Source organism: Parasteatoda tepidariorum, chromosome 7, assembly GCF_043381705.1.
Source record: "Parasteatoda tepidariorum isolate YZ-2023 chromosome 7, CAS_Ptep_4.0, whole genome shotgun sequence".
NCBI lineage: Eukaryota > Metazoa > Arthropoda > Arachnida > Araneae > Theridiidae > Parasteatoda > Parasteatoda tepidariorum.
In genome coordinates, this window is record NC_092210.1 from 71,471,841 (window position 1) to 71,495,806 (window position 23,966).

General features: G+C 27.5%; 1 protein-coding gene across 4 annotated transcripts in view; it reads left to right on the forward strand.

The window, feature by feature from the left end:
- LOC107440033 (uncharacterized) overlaps positions 1 to 23,966 on the forward strand; it is a 60,113-nt gene extending 36,147 nt beyond the window's left edge. For 2 of the 4 annotated variants that reach the window (XM_043043633.2, XM_043043635.1), the window contains exons 2-5: positions 14,686 to 15,040; positions 16,366 to 16,632; positions 20,985 to 21,257; positions 23,659 to 23,966. In XM_043043633.2, coding sequence (XP_042899567.1) covers positions 14,726 to 15,040; positions 16,366 to 16,632; positions 20,985 to 21,257; positions 23,659 to 23,748 — 945 coding nt within the window. In that variant the 5' untranslated portion in view covers positions 14,686 to 14,725 and the 3' untranslated portion in view covers positions 23,749 to 23,966. Of the gene's footprint in view, positions 1 to 6,679; positions 6,816 to 14,685; positions 15,041 to 16,365; positions 16,633 to 20,984; positions 21,258 to 23,658 lie in introns of those variants that run through there. The other 2 variants (XM_016052809.3, XM_016052810.3) reach the window with 2 other exon arrangements.

The following is a 23,966-nucleotide window of genomic DNA, read 5'->3' on the forward strand; positions in this document are numbered from 1 at the left end:
TATATATATATATATATAATATGGTTAAAAACTTTATGCTTAAGACTTCGTTTTACTTGCATAATTTCTTCTCGAGTTTTATCTATAGCACAAAATATTCGTTAAATGAAAAAAAATTTCCTTGCAAAATCTTATAATTCTTCACAAAATTATATATTATAACTCTAAAAACTTTGGATATGATAACGCTGAGGAAACTTGATTAAAGCTACTTAAAATACAAAGGGGAAAAAAAAGATGTGAAAAAAGAAGCTCACCAGAAGACATGTATTTTTCACAATAGCAACCAAATTATTTATTATTATGTTTTCAAATTTTATTTTTAAACATTGATTTATCATTCCTTTTGAATAAATTCATTGAAATTATACAACTTTTTCAGAAACTTTTATTTCAAAGTATATATTTTAACATTAGGTGACAACAGCAAAATCAAAAGTTTTGTAATAAGTTTGGTGTTTTTTTAATAATAAATTGAAAATTGTGTAGCATTTTCTTTTGTTTAGTTTAACGAAATAAATGTGTGTTAAAAACGAAATTAAAAGAAAATAGTACTTGTAACCTTTTTACATTCTAAATTTAATGCAGAATATCGATTCTAGAACCTCAAAATATTTTGTATATATTTTTGTGTGCTAATAGTTTCAAGTTCTTAAAAATAACATTTTTCATATTTTCCTAGAAAAGACGATGCTTATTTATAATAACTTACTGTATTTTAGATTCTTTACAATAGATATGTCTAAAACAGGAAAAATGCAGAAAAAAGGTAGTAGAACTTTTTTTTAAAATCAAAAAGTGTACAAAACATATTTAACTTACATAGATATTAAGGCTAAATATAAAGACATGATATTTTCTTATATTAAAATACTATAAGATAGGAAAATTTAAAGCTTAGTTAGAACATTGTGATCTACTGTAATTTGTCATGATCTATTTTGATTGTAACCTAAATACAAGTTAACTGGCAATTTATTATATTAATTAAGCAAAAGGTAGATGAAAATATTTTGCTAGATCATACGGAAAAAGTGTTGTTGGTGGAAATATATAACACCCCATTCGATTTAAGATGATCAAGCAAAATGGCAACTTAACATATGCTAATGTAAATACCAAAGTATTTCTCTTGTTTAGGAATAAATTAAAATTCAAATTGAAATAGAAAGCGTAGAAAGACAATTTTTTATGCTTCCGAAATGGAACAATATAGGAAAGCAAGAAAATTTACTGAAAATCCAATGCTTATGTAATGATACCGATTTAATTACCAGTTATGGAAAAAAAAAACTCTGGATAACATTTTAAATAATTGTCCAGGGATATGGTAATTGCTAAGTTTGATTCCAATTATTTATGAAAAATAATTTGCATAGGAAAGTCCAGATATGATTCAAATTTCAACGAAGCAGATGGTACGTATAGGATTTATAAATGACGAATTCCTTACGGCTGTATCACATATGAAACACAATTTATTAAAAAAACAATTTCCGCACTGGTAGTTGTCAGCAACAACAATAAATTCAGATTTTAAGAAAAAATATAATTGTATTTCTTTGGAAAAATGTTTTCGCTTTAAATTTTTTTAAAAATATTTTATTGAAACATCGTATAAAAACTGAATTTCGTAATCTTCATTTAATAAACTACCGTAAAAAGTAATTTTATAGTTAAAATGTTTTAATGCAATGTAATGACAGTTTACAATGAGTAAAAATTGAGTTTAAAATTGTTTAATTGTCGCGTGTGCTCGAGTTTCCGATCTGTCCCACAAGTTACGACCTAATGACAAATTGAAGAAAAAAAAGTAAAATTCAACATTACCATGACTTAAAACAGTTAAAAACTTTTGAAAAGCATTTACGAAAGTTTGTATTTTAGGAAAATAAATACGATAATTAAACTATCAATTGGCTGAATTCATCTATTTCATCCATCTGTCTCACACGTAACGCTTGCTTTAATTTATTTTTAGACTTTATTTTAGAAAGAAAAAAATAACATTCGTCTCTCATTCAGGCACATTTAATGAAAACTGCTTTATTAAAGATTAAAACACATTTACTAAAGAAAATACACAAACAAGTGTCCCTCACGACCCCATGGAACTCCACGACTTAATAAATTTGCCTGCATTGCAAAATTTCACAGAATGACTTTTGCAGGAAACTTTTTTGTCCAAAAAATATAAAATCACTTCCTTAATAGCCCCTTATAATTATTAAAAAAGATTAAAAGAATTGATGAAGGAGAATGAAAGACAGAAACGAACTTAAAAATTCGCAAACATTTACATAAAAATAATTAAAATTTCACTACACAAATAAAATAGCACAAGCTAACCTAGAGTATTATTTTCAGTAAACAATAAAATGCAGAAAGATGTATTGTTGGATTTCCTGCGCAGATAATAAACATTTTGTTCCACAGAATTATTTCCCAAAATATGGTGGAGTTTAAATCAAAAAGATTTCACATTACATCTGTCTTCGTTTGCGAATGGCAAAGCCCTTAACTAAAATTTCGATTACTGTCTGACTAGTTTAAATTTCAACTGGAGTTTTTTTTTTGCAGGATGACTATACAAGTTTCGATCCTTTTCTGACCTCTAGAATCAGAATTTATTGTTATTTTTATGGTAAAATAAAATTTATCCGACCAAAATTTTGACTAGTTTAAATTGGTGCTCCGTGATTGATCGTTTTTTGGTTATTACAAACGAAATTTATTGCCAAGCAACAAAAATTCCTACCAATTTCCATTACAAACAAACCAACAAACAAACAGACAAAACAGAGAAAATAATAAAATGAAAATTTCCTTTAAAAACCATATCTTTCAGAAGTAAAGAAAGCGAAAAACAGAATTTTTGTCAGAACCAAAACAAAAAATATAGGTCGTAACTTTTTCGCAAAAAACTTATATAACCACCAAATATTCTGCTATGTTTTATTCACCTAAACTTATCTTTCTCTCTCTCTCTGTGTATATATTTTGGTTTCAGNATTTATATATATATATATATATATATACAGTCGGACTTCCATTTAACGAACTTCCAAACAGCGAAGTGAGTTTTCTATTTAATGAACTTTTCTTTGAGATCCACTTTCCCTATTTCCTAAAATATTATAGAACATTTGAAACTTGTTACCGCATTTTATGAGGGAAATGACTTTGAATTGATTTTCGAAGCCACTTAACTTTTACAGAAAGCAATAAAATCCCTTCCCCTTTCTGTTTGCATTTCAAACGAGAAACTCAGACAAACTTTACGGATTTTATCTGTAGCAATTTAACTTAAGAACGCATGAGGTAATGTATGTTTAAAATTACTTTTATAACAAATGCAGCTATTATTTTTGTAGCATGTATGTAGCATGATGGCGTAACACTGGATAATGGTTTGCTCTATTCTTGCTTCCCACGCAGATTTCTTTCATGGTTAAGATTTATAAAATAAATAGTAAATATAAGTTTACAAGGTAAAGGTGTATCAATTGCTATTTTAATTATGTCTAGTGTTCATGAATTTAAAACCTATTTTGTGTTGTTTAAGTGTTTCAAAAAGTGATTTTCTATTTAACGAATTAACGATTTAAAAATTACTCTTCATAATGCGTCCATGTAGCCAAAAAAAAAATAAAATGCAATTGAAAATGAGTTTGAGATAAAAAGAAAACAGAAAACAAACTTACCGACGTGGAGTAAAAGTATAATATGTCTTAAAAATAGATATACTAACCTAACAGTTAACAAAAAATCGAAAGAAAGTAATAAAAATCAAGGCTTATAGCTTAAATTGTACAAAATAATTTAAAAAAAGTATTTTTTAGAAAAAATCTGAAGCAAATTACACTTTTGTGCTGCCATTTATGTAAAAAGAACACGTTAATAAAAAAATCGGAAGTTTCAGTAACAAAACCCTTAAAAGAAAAAATAAATTAATAAAAAAAATTGAAAAATTTAAAATATTAAAAGAACAACAACATTCAAATAGGTAATAATTGTAGAGTTTAAATTACAGATGTAAACTAAGAATAAACCATTATTGGTATTCTTTCCTTCATAGGGTGACTGCTTATAATTCAGAGCCTGCATACATGGATAGAAAGCCGTTTATAGACTTTATCCTTCATTCATACATTCTTTCATAACAGTAAAGTCTACACGTATTACCTGTATTCATTGGGGATGTCTGTTCATAAACCAGAGCTCATTTCATACTCACAAAAAAATAACAATAAAAAATACTTAAAAACAAATAAATATAATAATAACAGGAAAATAAAAATAAACTGTTTATTACACTGGACAATTAAAATTAAATAATTCGAAGTTATTTTTTAAAGGCTACAATTTATTTAGAAACTTACTTAACAAATTAATTGAACCAGTATAAAAGGTCATACATCCAAACTATTCCGTCCAGTGGCTTTAGAAATAGCTTATCATAATTAGTTCCAGCCTTAAAAATTAATCAGAGCTAATTCTAAGAACAGGCAGAAGATATTTAATATAAATACTTTAAGGATGAAAATATATACGTATGTATATATATATAAATATAAACATTTTTTAATGTTCTATGTGGTTTAACATTTTGTTAAAATGAAATTGAAGGAATGAATTAGGAAAATGGCTAGTAATTAAATCTGTTTTAAATTTATCAGTTTCTTTTAAAAACCCTTTATAGTTGGAATTATTGCTGTAAAACCTAAGACTCTGATGGGTAATAATGTTGGAAAAAACCTTATTGGCTAAGTTGGAATTAAACTTAACGCTCTTTTTAATCGGAAATTTAAAATCATCTTTTGTCAAAAAGTTTAAATATCCATCTTCCATCTTCATTAATAATAAGAGTTAAATCTGGAAAATTTGCTGAAGAATTTCAAATATTAGTTTTGTTAAGAACTTATTAACTTGGATAAATTTGTTTAGCTATAATACCAAAATTTTTCAAATTAATAATCAAGGGATCATCAATAAATATGAGAAAGAAGGAATTAAATCTGTTTTAAATTTATCAGTTTCTTTTCAAAACCCTTTATAGTTGGAATTATTGCTGTAAATCCTAAGAATATGATTGGTATTAATGTTGGAAAAGTTGGCTAAGTTGGAATTAAACTTAACGTTCTTTTTAATTGAAAAGTTAAAATCATCTTTTGTCAAAAAGTTTAAATATAATTCTTCTATCTTCATTAATAATAAAAGTTAAATCTAGAAAATTTGTTGAAGAATTTCAAATATTAGTTTTGTTAAGAATTAATTAACTTGGATAAATTTGGTTAGCTATAATACCAAAATCGTTAAAATTAATAACCGAAAGATCATCAATAAATATGAGAAAGACGGAATTTATAGGAAGATTAACATATGATTTCTCGAAACTATATTCTTGTAGAAAAGAAGAAGAAAAATTCTCGATGTGTTTTGTATCTATGTAATTTTGACTGCATTTTTGACAGAGATTCTGAAAACATATTAGGAGTAGTGGTTATGGATCACTTTGTATTTAAAAAACAATGATCTCAAGTGTGCATAAAATAAACAATAATCACAACAATGTTCCCTTTAATGCAGGTAAAAATTCATTTCTTATTAAATCTAATCCTGTGTTTGGGCAATGATCAATGAATGAATACTTCTTCGTATGAATACTTCTCATCTACCTACGGTATTTTCATTGAGAAACAAAGAATTAAATACGAATTGATCTGCGGGGAATCAAAGAATTGAACAATTTTCGACACTCAGAAAGATCAAAGAGAGAAGAATCAAACAATTCAAAGGCAATGATTTTTTATTTCATTTTTTAAAATAATAACTAGTTAATTTCATTTTGAATGATATTAAAAATTTTACACTTATGTTTAACATAAAAGTAATTCATAATAAAACTTGAATTAAAACTTAACTAAATGAAATAGTATGTAAAAGAGAATAAATTCAAATTTTATGTTATGGTACTTTTTTACACGGCTGAGTGACGCTATTACTTTAGATGAAAAGGAGCAAAAATTTGAAATATTTACTTAAATTAAAAAGCTGTCATTAAAAAACTAATGATATAAGTTTGTAAAGAAATGAGTACTACAAAAAATATTTTTACTTCTTTATTTAGATGTAAAATCATTAAAAAATTGCCACATTTAAAACAAATTAAGTTTGTATACGTAATTAAAAAAATCATAACTTAACAGGAAAAAAAAAAGATTTTTTGTTTAAGTCTTTTGATGTTTTAAAGGCATTTTTCAGAGCTTTATGCTTTTTATTAAATTCTTTTTATTATTTAATCCTTTTTTTGTCATCAAAATTTATTTTAACACAATATTTATTTTAATTAATTGCTAAAAATAATTGAATTTATTTATTAAAATAATGCTTTCATTTTTATTGGTTTTGAAAAATGTTATTAATATTTTTTTATTTTTAAAGCATAGTTTTTATGAGCTGATACTGTCACAATTTTTTTCTTTCTTAAATATTCACTTATTTCAATGAACATACTATTTCTTACTCGAAGGAATAAATAGTTTCACCCGAAAGAATAAATATCAATAAATTGTAGAGCGGGCAAGGTTTGTTTGTTGCGTACAACCAAAATTGCTTGGTATTTAAACGGAAACAAATATTTCAAATACATCTTGACGCATACCGCTCTACTTCCATCAAGAGAATGAATAAAATTTAGAGGCGCCACGGATGTGACTCCCCCGCAAAACTTTCTCCTCTAATAAATATAGAGACACACTTAGTTTATTCAGTTTTTCATTCGGTTAGCTTCTTTCATATTGCACCTGTTGATGGTATGTTTGCAAATCTTTTCAAAAAATATTTCATATAATTTATTTTGCATATTTTATTAGCAAAAATAACCCTTATGATCGGATTAAATACTATTTAATTAGTTAGAAACTATTAGAAGAAAATATTTATTAGTTTGTCTCTTTGTTTATAATTTTTCATGCGATGTTTGGATGCTTAATACTTTTTTTTAATTTAAAACAGATTATTTTTATATTTTATTTAATAAAATAATATTATGACTAATTTGCATTTTTAATTACTTAAAGTTGCAAATATTAAAATAAAATTGAAACATTAATAAGCATATAAAAGTGTTATTAATGAAAATTTCTTTAATTTGTCAAAAGGAAATGCTAAATAAGTTAAAAGAGATTCGGAATTGTAAATGTTTTATTGATTTAATTACTATACATTTATTAAATAGGACTATATTTAAATACCATAGAATTAATTTTTTTTCTTTAATTTAAAGCGTTATGTTAATGTATTCTTTTTTAGTATAGAGAATATTTCGATTCCGTAAATTATTTTATTTATAATTATCTGTGCTAATCATTCTTAAATAAGAACTCGAATAATTAGAGATTATACGTAAGAAAATATGTTACAAAGTTATTGTTTATAAGTTCTTTTATTAAATAAAGTGTACGATTATTGATCGTTGAATTGCCTTTTAATTGAATTATTTTTTAATATCCTCTACTACTTTCCTAAAGAAACGCCTGTTGCATTTTCAAATTTTATTTCTGCAGGATTTAATTTTACACATTTAAAGGCTTCTGGAAAATGAAATCTCTTTTTCTTAAAGAATGCATAAAATTAATAGATCAGTAATTAAAAATGGATTAATTCAAAATCACTTAAAATGGATTGTGTAAATTAAAGATAAGATTCTGTTAATTCAAACAATTGAAAAACTACGAGAAGTGAGTCTTTTATTAGTTGAAAATTATCTTTTAATAATTTCTTTATATTAAATGAAAAAGTTAGATATCTGAACATTTGGGTATAAAATTAATTCTTACTTTTTTTTTTAATTTTTTTTTCGGATAGCGTAATTTTATTGCAGTCTTTTATAGTAATATAATTATAAGTTTTTTCATTAAGAACGCGACCATCCAGGATGCAAAATTTCTTTTATTACAAACATAGGATTAACACAAATTTTAAAAAAAATTGTAATTCCCGCAAAATTCAGTAGTTTTCTTTGGTTTATACAACAAACAATGGGATGCATTAAAAATACATATTTTTTCCATTTGCAATGAAAAATGTTGAATCTTCAAAGAGTAATTTCGTTTTATCTTGGATTCAGAATGTTGAATTGAGAATTAAAAATTTTCAAAAAAACATACAATAAAAATTATTAGGTTCAAATATTCAAAATAAGTTTTTTAAAAGAATTTAATTCAGCTTTATATGTTTGGTATAATTAAATTTAAGCAATTTGAAATAAAGTTGTTAAACTAAAACAATGACAAAGCAAAAACAAATTCCAAATTTAACTCGTAAAAAAAATATTAATCAAAATTTGATATTGCGATTTTGAAAAAGTAAACAAGAAAAGTTATCGAACTCTAAAGAAGTATTATCGAGAACAATCAGAGGAAAGGAGGATTCAAAATCTTCAATATTCAGTTCATTTACTGCTAAAGCTGAAAGTTGATTTGGAGAAAAGACTCGAGTGCTAAACAAATAAAATGAATTTTATTTAATTTAATTAACGTTTTTTTCCCCTAAATGCCAATTACAAACCCTATTATGAATAGTTTTTTACTTTATTTATGCAAAAGTTTTTAATATATGTGTATGTGAAGTCTTTACAAAATACCTTGCATTAATCAATTTATATTGATCCACAATAGCACAATGATTAAAGCACTTAGTTGAGCTATCATTGTGAAAAACCAGTGTTATATCACCTGTCATGACCTAAAGCTCAGGCTTCCGATCGATAGGTACTATCTTGTATGGAAAGGAAATGTGGCTGGCGCGCAATGCTTAACCCACTGCCACCAGCATAGAGTTGATTTCGAAACTGTAGGGCCTTAACCTCCATGATATGCTTGAAAACATCCGAGAGGGCAAAATTAGGAAATTTTGCCGCCACTGGCCAGGAGCCAGTTGTAGCATTTTTAGCTGTCCACTTTTAAAAACAAGCGGCACTTTTTAAATACTGAAAATTTTAACCGATTAAAAAGCTGTTGATATTATTAGTGTAAGGATTTTCTTTTGAAATGTTTCTCAAAATATTAAATATTGAGTCGTGGTGGCTCAGGGGATAGAGCCTTCGCCTTCCAATGAGAAGAACCGGATTCGAATCCCAGCGATCGCTGGTCGATGCGAACTCCGTACCCGGCTCGCACCGACCACAATGCTGACGTAAAAGATCCTTAGTGATAGACGGATCTTGAGTTTGAGTCTCCTTGCCGTAATGCTAACCATGGGAGGTTTTCGTGGTTTTCCTCTCCATGTAACCCAAATGCGGGTTAGTTTCATCAACAAGTCCTCCACGAAAGCAAATTTATCCCAATATTTGGTTCAGGAGTTATCTTGTCTTCTGGATTGGGTTCAAAATTACAAGGCTACAGAGTTTAAGATAAAGTTACGGATAAGGTTACGGGTAAGATAAAGTTACGGAGTAACGTAAACCCAAAACTGGGTCGACTGTTCAATGCCGGTTATAAAATAAAATATTGTAAACATTACAAGGTTCAATTCGGAATAAGAGAGAAAAGCATTTTGCAGAATACTATAAAATCTTCATATAGTGATTCCATATTTATTAGGGTGCATATGGGGTGCATTTTAAACGAAAAAGTAGAGATCAGTCTGGCCGACAATCTTTTAATCATAATTTGTTATTTTTAGAATAAACTATTAAAAATATATCTAATCATATCTATATCAACAGTTTCACATTAAGAATTCGATACACATAAAGGTTTAAATTACAAACGCTGAATAAGACCGAAAAAAGTATTTATATATAAAATCAATATTTTTTTCAATTGTTTCCTTTAACGAAGCAATTACTCAGTCACGATGAATGGTAAATGTAAATAATGAAATTTCAAGAATGATTCTTTCTGCAATACGTTTTTCATTTACTCTGAAATAATTGACAGTCAAACTTATAACAGAATTTTTTTTTCTATTCGCGTCATACTTCTAGTTTTAGGTATTGCAAATAAATGTTAAATTTTTCCAATTAACAATTTTCCCCGTTTAAGTTCTTTGAATAAAACTAATTAAGTATAGAATAAGTAGGTCACTACAAGCTTTATTTTTTAAACTGATAAATATCGTTTATACTATTTTACTGTATATTTAAGAAGAAGAGGAAAGTAATTTCGAATCAATACTATTTTAGTTTAAAACAATTATTTCTTTTCCTTTATAGCTCCAAAATTTGTATTGCTACTTCTGTGCTCGTTATAAAACAGAATTATTTGTCATTCATTGTATGAGTAATATTTTTTTCAGTGTCATGTTTAAATATTGTGAATATACTAATGGCATTAATCAATTGCAATTTTAAAGCTTGTTTATTTAAAAATGATATTAATGTAGAAACAATTTTTAATGATTAATCAGTATTATTAAACGTCTTATTTATTTATAATCAAGTTTTAATTATAAGTTATTAACATCGTTCTGCCAATTTATGTCATTATTTTTTTGATTTATGGTATATGAAAATTATTGTACTTATTTTTTTTTATTGTGAAACACAAAGAATAACATAAATTGGCAGAATAATTTCCAATACATTATAATTTTAAAAGTTATATTTCAATATAACTAATAAATTCTTGAAATAAATTCGGAAAATTAATGGCAAATTTACTTCTTCGACAAAAATACAGTGAAGGTAAATTTAAAGTTACTAAAAAATTTTGTACCGATATTGTGTCTTGCTTTATTTTTAAAATAATGGCATAGGAGTCTAGTAGCAGGAGGTTCACATTCACTGTAAATAAGGGTATCTTAAAACTGAGCAAAAATAAAATCTGTCGAAATGGCTTCGAAGCAAATCTAGTGAAATTAGAAAGCTCCTTGTTATTGAGTATAGTAATATGCTCAAATCAACATATACTCATTTTTAAACAAAATACGTTGTCTCAAATATGGCACGTCATGTGCTCATGCAATTTGTTGTTTAAACAAGAGTGGGCATAGTACAAAAAAAATATACAGCGAGCAAAAAAAAAACAAAAAAAAAAAAAAAACGGATTATATTGAATACATTTTGATCTAATGACCGGATCTTCACGTTCTAGGACCTGATCTTAATGGTTTGGGGCGACCTCGAATATGCTGATTAATTAGTGCAGACGGTATTTTAAGTTACGAAATCGGGCACAAAAATGTACTTTCTCTAAATAAACATGCCTTTTTTTCCCCAACAGATTCGGATTTCTGACTCCCAAAATATAGGAGGTAGCCGCATACGATTATATCCTTAAAAATGCTGCTTTCTAATAGTGTAACAATATTACTAAAGCAAAATATGTAATAAATACTANTGCATAATGAGGGTACTTACACACTCAAAATTAATACTATGCAAATTCTGTCTTTGAATTATTTTTAAATGTTCGAACTCCCTCCTTCAGAGGTTTTTCGAACTCGTGATCTCTGACTCTTACTCGAACCTTGTTCATTGAAATCCATAGTCTGACATAGTCTCGAATATGCTGATTAATTAGTGCAGACGGTATTTTAAATTACGAAATCAGGCACAAAAATGTACTTTCCTTAAATAAACATGTCTTTTTTTCCCAACAGATTCGGATTTCTGACCCCCAAAATATAGGAGGTAGCCGCATACGATTATATCCTTAAAAATGCTGCTTTCTAATAGTGTAACAATATTACTAAAGCAAAATATGTAATAAATACTATAGTGCGAGAAACACCAAAGGAAAAAAAGAAAATTAACTGATTCGAAGATAAACCCTATCAAGCAAAAATCACAGAAATTTAAGAAGAAGAAAAAAAAACACAAATAGGAACGTATAAAACGAGAAGTGAGAACGGACGCTATGAACTTGCGAATATTTTGCAAAATTGATTTTAAAATGTTTTCGCAACTGAGTTGGTAGATTTTGGAATATGAAATTTAATGGTGGGATACATTTTTAAAGAGCGTTCCTACTTAAGTGTATAACCTTGAATTGGCCGGAAAATTGGATTTGCGTAAGGTAATAGTATGTTACTGAAAAATTCAAAATTTACAGTTAATAAAAGGTCGAACTTTAAATACAACATTCTAATTCGATGATTTTTAGAGAAATTATTAATATTTATTGAAAAATATTAATTGAAAAATTGGAGAATTAGAAATTTTAGGACTCGGATTCACGTGAATTACATTTGTATAAGGTAAAAAATATCAATATAAATATAACAAAATAGATTTTGTGTAAATATATTCATTCATTAATTTTAACACACAATTAACCCAACGATTTTGTATGAAATTTAATTATATTTGTTGGATATCACAATTAACCCAATAATTTTGCATAACACACACAATTAACCCAATGATTTTGTATAAAATTTAATTATATTTGTTGGATATCACAATCAACCCAATAATTTTGCATAACACACACAATTAACCCAATGATTTTGCATAAAATTTAATTATATTTGTTGAATATCACAATTAACCCAATAATTTTGCATAACACTCACAATTAACCCAATGATTTTGTATAAAGTTTAATTATATTTGTTGGATATCCATTATTTATAATCAAATTTTGAAAGAGTGCGCCTATTTTTTTGGGTGAATAAATGTTTCACGCATACCTTCTATTTATTTGATTAAAAATAGTATTTGAATAAATACTTCTAGAAACATTAGAATTCTAAGTAATTAATTTATTTACATTAAACTTCCTTTTATTGTATATCTCAACAAGCTTTTCTTAAATTCTTTTAATACTTAAATCAAAAAATTAAAATTAATATTATCGTCATGATTATGAAACAAAATTCCTCGAGGTAAATATTATTTAGCAAAATTATGTCCATTTTATGCAAAATTATAAAAAAATTCTTAATTTTTATTAATTTTAATTTTTTATTTCCTTAATTTTTCTATGTATGTCGCTGTGAGGATGAGAAATATTTTGAATTTGTTGATAAACATCTTAATAATACTGGTAATTTAAATATTATAGAAAACTTAGAGCTAAGGCACTTAATATTAAAGAGCACAAAATTTAGGTCCATTTACCGTAAATCAATTAATAAATTTCTCAAATTCTATCTTAATGATCTCAATAATTTTTGTTTAAAGATATCAAATAGATTCCCTTTACCCTTAGGTATGTTAACAAAAGGGAAATGGGCTATTTATTATTACTTTAAAAACGTTATATTTAATAATAAAATAAATTTAAATAACAGTAACAATTCAACACATTTTCTAAAACTGATCGAGCAATGAAATAACTTCAAAAAAATTTTGTAATTACACCCATAGACGAAGCTAGCGAAAATTATGCTATCTTCAGTAAAAAAATTCGATGCTGAACTTTTAAATAAGGAGTTATTATTAATTCATTAATAATTTATTATAATTAATTTATGCATTAATTTTAATAGAAGATATTTTATATATTATAATATTTAGTAAATTCAAATTTATAATTAACCTAATTTTAATAAAAGTAAAAATATCAAATTAAATATTTTTTAATATTTCATTATTTTAATTTAAAAATTAAAATAAAAACGCTTAGTGTTAATTTAGAAAAGAAGTCAGTATTTTAAAACTTTTAACATTTAATTAAATTAATTTTAATGAAAACAAAAATATTAAATTATTTATTTTTTATAGTTTTTTTTAAAATTTAACTTAAAAACTAAAATGAAAAACGCTTAATGTAAATTTAGAAGATTTAATGCTTTAAAGCTTTAAATCCATAATTAATTAATTTTAAATAAATAAAAATATTACATTAAATTTTTTTCTCAATATTTTGTTATTTAGTTTAACCATGTTCTAATAATGCAATATGGAGTTTGAGTTTGATTTTAACGATCAATTGAAGTTCGAATATTTTTTTTATACTTATTTAAAATTTAGATTGAGAAGTATTTTTTGCTTTTAGTTTGGTTCCGTTTCCTTAATTATTTAATTTTTTTCATAAATTATGAAATTTGATATAATTTGTTAATTTTTCTATCCCTTGGGGTAAAAACTAATTTGTTCATTCGAATGTTTAATCCGTTTCTAGAATTCATTGACAAGTAATCTGACCTCCCCTCTCCGGAAAAAAAAAATTTTTTTTTTAGCTACAGACCTGCCTGCTAAGTTCTACATTGGTAAAGTTTTAGATTAGAGAAGTTTTGTACCCGAGAAATTATAAATCGGCAAAGTTTTGACCCCAAACCATTTGCATTTCGAAGAATTTTTTTCTTTCCTTTTAGGACAATAGGTTTATTTTTAAGTATTAAATACCTAGGGTATTTATTTGATGTTTCGAAATTTTATTAGTATTGGATCATTTTATTACATAGAACTTTTATGATATTTTTCTCATCAAATCAAAGTTCGTAATATATCTGGCAACCTTGCTATTCCCATGTGTTTCTTTTTTTTCTTTTCTTATTTTAACATTTAATACAAACTTTTTAAAAATAATTGCCTTTTGATTATTCTTAATGAACGTATATTAAAACAATTATCTGTCAATTAAGGAAAGAAATGTATTATTTTGAAATTCTTGTTTAATTTTAACGAATTTTATTTTTCCTTTAAGGGCATTTCTTAAGGAATTTTTTAAGTCCACAAAATCCTGTCCATAAGTATAAAAATTCTCATCTAATTATGAATATTTATTTCAGGTAACTGGTTGTTTTTTAAAACTTGTCCTCCATCAGAAGAATGCTTCTTTTCCTACCGACAGTCTTTTTCTTTTTTGTCAAAGTGGAATCGTCTATTTCTAATTATGAACCTTTTAATCTAGCGAATCCACTTTCTCATACAGAAAATAAGATCACACCGATCGAAACTTCAAACAGAAAATCGTTACAGAGCAATCGAGTGATTGAATGTGACATGAAAGATATCTTTAATATAATAGGCTTGAGTGAAATACAGGAACTGATTGAATTTCTTGCAGCGAGGAAAGGAACCACTTCTTTCTCAATAGTAAGAATGCTTCAAAAAAGAATGAAAATTAAAGAGGAAATGGAAGAGGTAAGAATACTTTAAGAGAAAAATCCTATATATGATCTTCATAAATATGATTTTAACCCTCAACCATTGGAGAGATATTTTGACAATTTAGCGACAGTTTCATCAAGCCTTCAAAAACGTTTTCGAATCGTCATTTTATTTTTGAACTACTTTACTTTTCGAACAAGTTTGCTTGCTGTATAATCACATGGACAACAGTGTAATATTTAAAAAAAAAAACTTTTCTGTATACTTTTATGTTTTCCTTTCGTAAAAAGTGTTTTTTTGTTCCTCTTACAAAAAGTTAAAAATGGGGTTTTTCCACTTGCAAAATACTATAGAAACGCTTTATAAATAAATCTTTTAAAGTAAAATTAAAGCAAAACTTTTCATTGATTTTCTGTCTTTTATGCTCTTTATATTTCCTATTCCACGTTTAAAGAAAAAGAAAAAAAAAATTTAAAATGTAACATAATTTAAAAAAAATTTCGAATCAATTTTGAATTTTCAATTTTTATCATGTGAAGAACAACGTGTTTACCTTGTTTTACTGCAGGTACTGTACAATGTACCAAATATAAAATGGAACGCTTGAATAACTTTTAATTTTATGGATTGTATTTTTACATGCTAGATACAACTTAATGGTTAGTAGGGTTAACTTTAAATATACCAATTAATTTGTGCAAACCATACTTCAAGTAAGGAAATCAGGCAACAAAAAAAATTATCTGAATGAACATATTTTTGTAGACGGACTTTGGTTCTTGACTCTCAAAAGAGAGTTGCAAATCGGAAAATATAGTCCCAATTGTTCAGGAAAGTTGCCGAAATTTTAGACACGTTCATTTTCGTTGTTTCACTTTCCACTTTTGGTGCATTTAAATATATTTTTCATAACATATATTTTTCATAACGTATATTTTTCAGAATCCTTGTCAAAATAAAGTAAAAGAAGTACTTCCGTCAGAGTCACAAATTAATATTAAAATGATAAAGAAAACTCTATTGAAATCTTATGAATCATTATTGAGGAAAAAGAGGACTTCAAAACCTATTTGCCAGCTGGTAGAAACAGAGGGTAGTAAAAACATGATTTTTAAGAACATCTTCAAATTTCACCTAGCAAACAAATTTGTTTTGATGCTTTCATTCTTGCCTAATTTTGCAAACCATTCTGCCCCTTCTCAATATGACTGATTTGGATCATTTATTTGCACCCCTATTTTGTATATTTTTAGTTTACTTCATTTTTGACAAGGATTCTTAAATTATCTATTAAAGACAACTCTAAACGATGCTCTAATTTCTCTTAAATTTGTGCTTTTTCTTCTTTTGTTCTTTAGAATATGTTTAATACGATTGAGAGAGTACCTATGCCAGAAATGATAAGCGCAGATCCACCTCTACGTCCAAATGATGCAATTTACTCCTTACCTTCTCAAACAACAAATATTCATGAAGATGACGTTGTCATCATTCCAGTTGCTCAAAATACTTTACCCAACAGATTATTAAAAGCAGATTTCTTAGCAAGAAATCAGGAGCCTAGAATTCCGCCTGTGGTCCCGTTTCCTATACCACCAGTAAAGAATAATCAAGTACGATCATTAGTAAGATTTTTATTATATATTTTAACACTTAATTTATACTATTTCATTTTTGTCATTATCACTATTTACTTTCAATTTTTCACAAAAATTAATTGAAAAATATTACAAACTTGAAAAATATTTATAATTTTTGCTAAATCATTAATTATTCATGTTTAAGTTTTTTATAAGTAAATACATTAATAAATAAGGTACCTGGATGAATAACTTTTTGCTAAACAAAAATCGCATTGAGTTTAATTTTCATTAATTATTAAATGGTAATTAATGAACAAGCTGATAGTAAATGTTAAAGTAAAATTTATAATGTTTTCATTTAAAATGTATGATATAAAAAGATTTATCACGATACATAGGTGAAAACTTCGGTATTATATTAAAGTCTGTATTTTCATAGTTTTTCTAGAAATGCGCAACTCGAAATGGGTGAAAACTTTTAGCTGTTTCGTTTTATATATAAATATTTACTTCAAATTTTGTTCATATTTGAAGCCAAGAAAAGGATTTAACCGGTTCTGTTACTCTTGTTTTTTTGAGTGAGAAGGAGAAACTAACTTCAAAGCCGGTGTTTGTTCAGATTTGGAATTGAGTGTCAGCAAATATTTACATTTTGGCTATAAGCACGGTTAGCAGTTAAAATGAAAAGATGACTAATTATCCATTTGTAATATATATATATATATATATATGGTAAGGTAAGTGACCCAACTGTGGGCGTTCCAAGGAATTTTATTCGCTGTAATTCTTATTTCAGTAGATAAAAATCTGTAAATGAGTCGATGTATTCTCCTTGCAGGAGATAGCAGGTAAAAAAGAGAATTGAGTTGAAATCTTCAAATAATTGCAATGTGGGGCCGATGGGACAGTTGAGAATCTATGCATTCATTACGGACTCTTCATCCTAATAGGATTACCTTTCAAGATTATGGAAACAGAAACTTAATGCTAAATAGTCACAAAATAGACATACAAAAACAGTTTTTTTTTCTCATTTAAGGCTAGAACATTTTTCATGCACCCAAACATGACGTTTGTTGCACTGTATTATGTCTAACTGTTCTTCGTGATGATACAGAACACAATACAATGTATAGACCACTTAAAGATGGTTGAGCTGAAACAATTGTTACTTTCATCATGGGTTTAGGCTTGGGTGTTGTTTTTTACTTTTCTCCTTGTTTCGATATGACCGCTAATTGTTTGCAGTGGCTAAGCTCTTTAAATGCCCATATTCATCCACCATTTTTATTTTACTGAATATAGACCGTCAAGGGGGCCAATTCACAACAAAGCTATTTGAAAAATAAAGAAGCCACGGGAATTCTCTCAAAAAAGATTAATGATCAAAGAAGGATATCTTTAAATAAAAAAGACGGGCGTATGCATAAAATTTATACGAACAATTTTTGCTACATGTAATATCGCTTCGTCGCTTTACTACGTTAGATTGAACTACAAAAATTGAAGACTCTTATTATTCCATCACTTCATTAACATGGATTTAGGAGTATACACTGAAAGAAACAATCAAAATTTTGAATTAAACATTTTTCAGTATTAGAAGTAATGCACTCATTTTTGGTTCAATTACCTAATAACACTACTATCTTATAATATATTATCAATTTCCTTATACACTACCTACCAATAAGTATTTGGACACGTGTGATTGAAAAGAAAAACAAACTTTATTTATAATCAATAGTTGGTAGAGCCTCCATGAGAGGCACTTACAGCGTGAACCCTCCGGGGCATATTTTGCACAAGTCCTTGTGTGACGGCTAGAGGTATTTTCTTTCGCTAGGCTTGGAGAAGACATGTAAGTTCCTTCTCTGATTTTGGACGGGTAGTACACCCCTTAATTCGGCGATCCAACTCGTCCCAGAGGTTCTCGATAGGGTTCAGATCTGGGCTCTGGACTGGTCAGTCCATTCGATTAACCCCATTGGCACCATACCAAGCCTTGGTGAGCCTCGCAACATGACAGCTGGCATTGTCTTCCTGGAAGTAACAGGGGTCCACCCCGTGAAACTGCCACAACGTAGAACGAACATTGTCATCCAAAATAGTGCAGTAGGCATCTTGCATGGGACTATTGCCGATGTTGTTCCCTACACAATATATACCGGCGGAGGGCGTGTCGTTTCTCAGGACCGCAGATATAGTCATTGGCATAGATGTCCGAATACTTATTGGTAGATAGTGTAGCATATACCCTAGCACTATACTCATATCAGGTGTTGTGCCCATGTTTAGACTAATTACCTTATATGAAAATTAATAGCAATATTCGTATAGATAGTCTGTTGTTTTGACAGGGTATTCACGCATTTAAAAAAAAAAATAAAAAAAAATAAAAAAACAGCCTCCTACTAACTTTCGATTAAAGCATTGGATTATTTTGTCTAAAAAATAAATCTTAATGCTTCAAGTGGCCAGATTGAAATGTGAAAAATAAAACCTTGGACAGAAATTTTTTTTCTTTAATCGGTGGATTTGACGCACTCAATAGATAGTGATTAATTGCAATCTATTGCAATTAATCACTAATTGCAATAGATTGAAATTAGTGATCTATTGCAATTAGTCACTATCTATTGAGACTAATTGCACTATTAGTCACTATCCAATGGTGAAGAATAGCGATACAAAGTGTGAATGATATTTTTACGTTTTTCGAATTTCGCAAATAAAAAACGCAATTCAAAAAATTTTTACTTTTTCTTCCAAAAACTCACTTACTCAAATAAGATTGCATAGGATTTTTGATGCTTAAAATATAGGGTTCAGTCGCAATTTAGAAGATATTGTCCGAAAGGCGATTGAAGATTTAAGCATTCGAATTAATTTCAACTAATAAGAATTAAAAATATTAAAAAATGATCGTTAAGACGCGGTTCCCAGCAGATCACCGAAGTCAATCATCACTGGCTGCGGTCAGTGTGCGGGTGGGTGACCANCAAATTTTGCACGGTTTGGCTTACTTTTGAAAGAGTTATCGCTATTTTTGTGATTTTTCCTTAATTTATGATAACCAGTGTATATTATCGATTTCCTAATAGCATATACCCTAGCACCATACTCATATTAGGTGTTGTGACTATATTTAGATTAATTACTTATATGAAAATTAGTAGCAATATTCGTATGGATAGGTTGTTGTTTTGCCAGGCTATTCACGCGTTTAGAAAAACAAAAACCGTCCCCTACATAACTTTTGATTAAAGAATTGGATTATTTTGTCGAAAAAATAAATCTTAATGTTTCAAGTGGCCGCCTGAAATGTGAGAAATAAAACCTTGGACAGAATTTTTTTTTTCTTTAATTGGTGGATTTGACGCACTCAATAGATAGTGATTAATTGCAATCTATTGCAATTAATCACTAATTGCAATAGATTGAAATTAGTGATCTATTGCAATTAGTCACTATCTATTGAGACTAATTGCACTATTAGTCACTATCTAATGGTGAAGAATAGCGATACAAAGTGTGAATGATATTTTTAAGTTTTTCGAATTTCGCCAAGTCTCTAAAATAAAAAACGCAATTCAAAAATTGTTTACTTTTTCTTCCTAAAACTCACTTACACAAATAAGATTGCATAGGATTTTTGATCTTTAAAATATATGCATCAGTCGCACTTTAGAAGATATTGTCCGAAAGGCGATTGAAGGTTTAAGCATTCGAATTAATTTCAACTATTAAAAATTAAAAATATTAAAAAATGATCGTTAAGACGTGGTTCCCAGCAGATCACCGAAGTCAAGCATCACTGGCTGCGGTCAGTGTGCGGGTGGGTGACCACTTGGATCAGTCTGCGTAGGGACCGAGGGTGTGTGGTATTGGTCCTCTTTAAACTGTTCTACCGTAAAGTGCTCAACTTCGTGTGCAGTTCGTCGGGCTACCGAAGCGGGTGTGCCATCCCCTCTGCAGAGGATCAAAATTGTGATGGCATGTCTTCGGATCATCCTCAGGGATGTTTCCCAGATCGTCGCCGATAGCATTGTGCAGCTCTAATGCGACGTACATGAACTACAACTACAACAACAACTTTTTATGAAATAAACTTTGGGAAATGCCTCTTATAAATCGTTGTAACATAAACGCAATCGATTCTAGCAATATGGAGAAAAAAGAAGAAAAAAGTGAAACAAAATATTAAATTTTTATTACACTTGATACTGCATTCTTTTTTCGCTACAATTTGTGTTTTATTTCTTTTGATTGAAATTTCATCTATTCAATACGACATTTAAAATTTTCTCCTAACCCATTTTCTTAAATTTCAGTATGATATTTTATTGCCTTTCCTTTTTCAATAATGATTCCGAATTCTTTTTATTTTTCAGTTTGCAGCAACTGTTCGTGTAAATACCAATGATTCATTAAATTCTCTTACACGAGATATAATAATTACCGTATCTCCTCTGATGACTCTTATTGAAGCATTAAGACAGGCTGAAATAAAGTACCAGAACATTCTTGGTTTGAATCATGAAACAGATGTGTTTACTTTCTCTCATTCATCAATTATGAATTGCTACATGGTCAACCAAATTAGCGGTATGGTTAATAATGAAGAACATGCTTGGCAAGTGACTATAACAGATCGAGAGAGTCAGGTATAATATTAAAAGAAGTAATAAATAACTTTTCAGTAATAGATCTCTGCAACACATGTTAAAATTGTGACCCAAAGAAGAAAATATGTGTTTACCTATACTTTCCCTTCCAATTAAATAGTTTTTATCAGAGAGTGAGTACCAATTTTTAATAGAAAGTTTGAATTTTTACTTCAGATTTAGTGTAAAGAAAGGTATGAAATAAAAGTAACTGGTAAACAGATAAAATTATATACATTTTATATATTTCTTAAAAATTAATCAATTTTATCATTAAAGCAAAAATTGAGTGTTAAAAAAGCAATAAAATGATTTCCTAATTAAAAAATAAAAAAGAAAGAAAAATATGATGCTGAAACAAGAAGTTTGTGTTGTTAATAAATAATCTGAAATCATGGTTTAACATAAAATTGAAACAAGATATGGTGTCATTTCTTAGTAACAAACGTAACATTTTATAGTTTCTTTGACAAGTTTATTTATTAAAATGGGCAGTTTCTGAAAGATGAACACGGATCTATTAACTTTAAGCACTGAGAACAATTAAGTTTAAATTCAATTCACAGTAAATTCTGTTAAGTGGCAGGAATTAGCATAAACTATTGCAAAATTTTTCAATAAATATCTTATAAATAATTTTTTTAACCAAAAAAGTCAATCTAGGACATTTATGATGTCCGAAATTGATGCGCCAATAACACTTAAAATAAACATCATTTTAAATTGTATCTTTGCAAATAAAATTTAAAGTATAAAGTTTAAATAGAACAGTTATAATGGTTGCGACAACGTAGTGTGATAAATTTTTAGAAACAAAAAATTTAGTGTTGTGATTCATATCCAAAAAGTAACATATTGAACCGAGCTGGCATTTTTAACAGTAAGTAAATAAAGTAGTTTAAACTTATTTATCCATACTTAGAATGATTTTTAAGGTATTTTCTTATGTTTTTATAAAATAATTCTGCTACATTTTTTTTCTTTTCTTGCATGTGAAATAAAGGTTCTCCAAATTGTGTTACGCCAATAGTTTTTGGTATAATTTATTGTTTAAGATAATTGTATGTTCTAAAATTCATCGACAAAAGTTATTTGTAGTGTCAGTTTTATTTAAATAGAAAAGAGCGTTGCATGAGTAATAAATATTTACCTTATATGACAAAAATATTAATAAAATTCAAACGTAATTGTTCCTACCCTTGAGAAATGCCCAAATATAAATAAATGAAAATAATTTTGTCCCATTCTTGAATTATTTATCATACAAACAGTGATTATGCATCCTACTGAACCAAAAAAAGGGCTATTTTTTAGAAATTACTTATAATTAATGCGCCATCAATAATATTACGTAACATTTTAGCAATCATAGCAGGTAATACTTCTATCAGCTGAATTTCTCGGAAAGATAAAGACATATTTAAAGTTTATCATATCCAAGGTGCACTTCATAAAAAACATATCAGAAAATTTAGGGAAAATAATTTTGGTCAGTAGGACTTTTTATTTTATTTTAATAGTGTCACTTACGTGACGAGACTAACGTGACAAATGAATACGACCAATCGAATCATAGAAATAATATACAGAAAAGGTTAGTTATACTATAAAGTTATAGATAAATTGTCGCTATTAGCAAATAGACACACATAATGTTAAAATAGCTATAAAAAAGATTAAAAATTAAGCAGATACACTTGCCTTTTTTATTTTGAACAACTATATATTAATTTAAAAATACCTATATAAAATTGATTACTTTTGCCTATAGATTGTAGTATTGTTGTTATGAAATGCTTGAACAAAAAGTTTCCAAATTGTTTTTAGAATAGTCAAAAAGGGAAACAAAAGACAATTTNCAACTATATATTAATTTAAAAATACCTATATAAAATTGATTACTTTTGCCTATAGATTGTAGTATTGTTGTTATGAAATGCTTGAACAAAAAGTTTCCAAATTGTTTTTAGAATAGTCAAGAAAGAAAACGAAATACGAATTTTTTTTTTTTTAAAGAGAGGATTTCTAACTTATCTCTCTTTAGAAAAAAGATAACTTAGCTGGTGGTCTGCTTTATTAAAATGATGGGGAGAATGTTTAAAATAATCGAGACAAGGAAACCATGCTAGCTTTACGCTTTTCTGTACAAATACTGGAAATAAATGAAAAATGTCTTCTATCGATACCTTTACAACAATGTTCATTTAAATAACGGAAAAGTGTATTTTGTAAGAAAAAGTTATCGTAATAACGGAAGACTTGTAATTTTTACATCATTAGAGACCTAATTTAACTGTATGATTCAGAACTTTTCATAACTTCATATTCTTTTTCATAATTATTTTCAAGGTAGTGTTTATCGATACATAACGAATTATAAAATATTTCTTTTATTTTTTAGGTGATCTACAGTAATTTTTGTCTTCCAAGTGGCCGAGATGCTTTTGTGAAACCAGGAACTTTGATATCTTTATCATATGTTCCCCTTTAATCTTCATCAATTATTTATTTCATCGAGTTTTTATTTATTTAAAAAAAACTTTGTCGACACAAAGCACTTATTGTGACTTGCTCATCAAAACTGAACCTTTAGACTAAAATGACCAATTATTCATCTCTTTTCAACATTCATTGGATTTAACTATTTTAATTTTTTTTTGTATTGTTGATTTTGGATGTAAATATTATTAAAGATCACTAAAAGTTAAA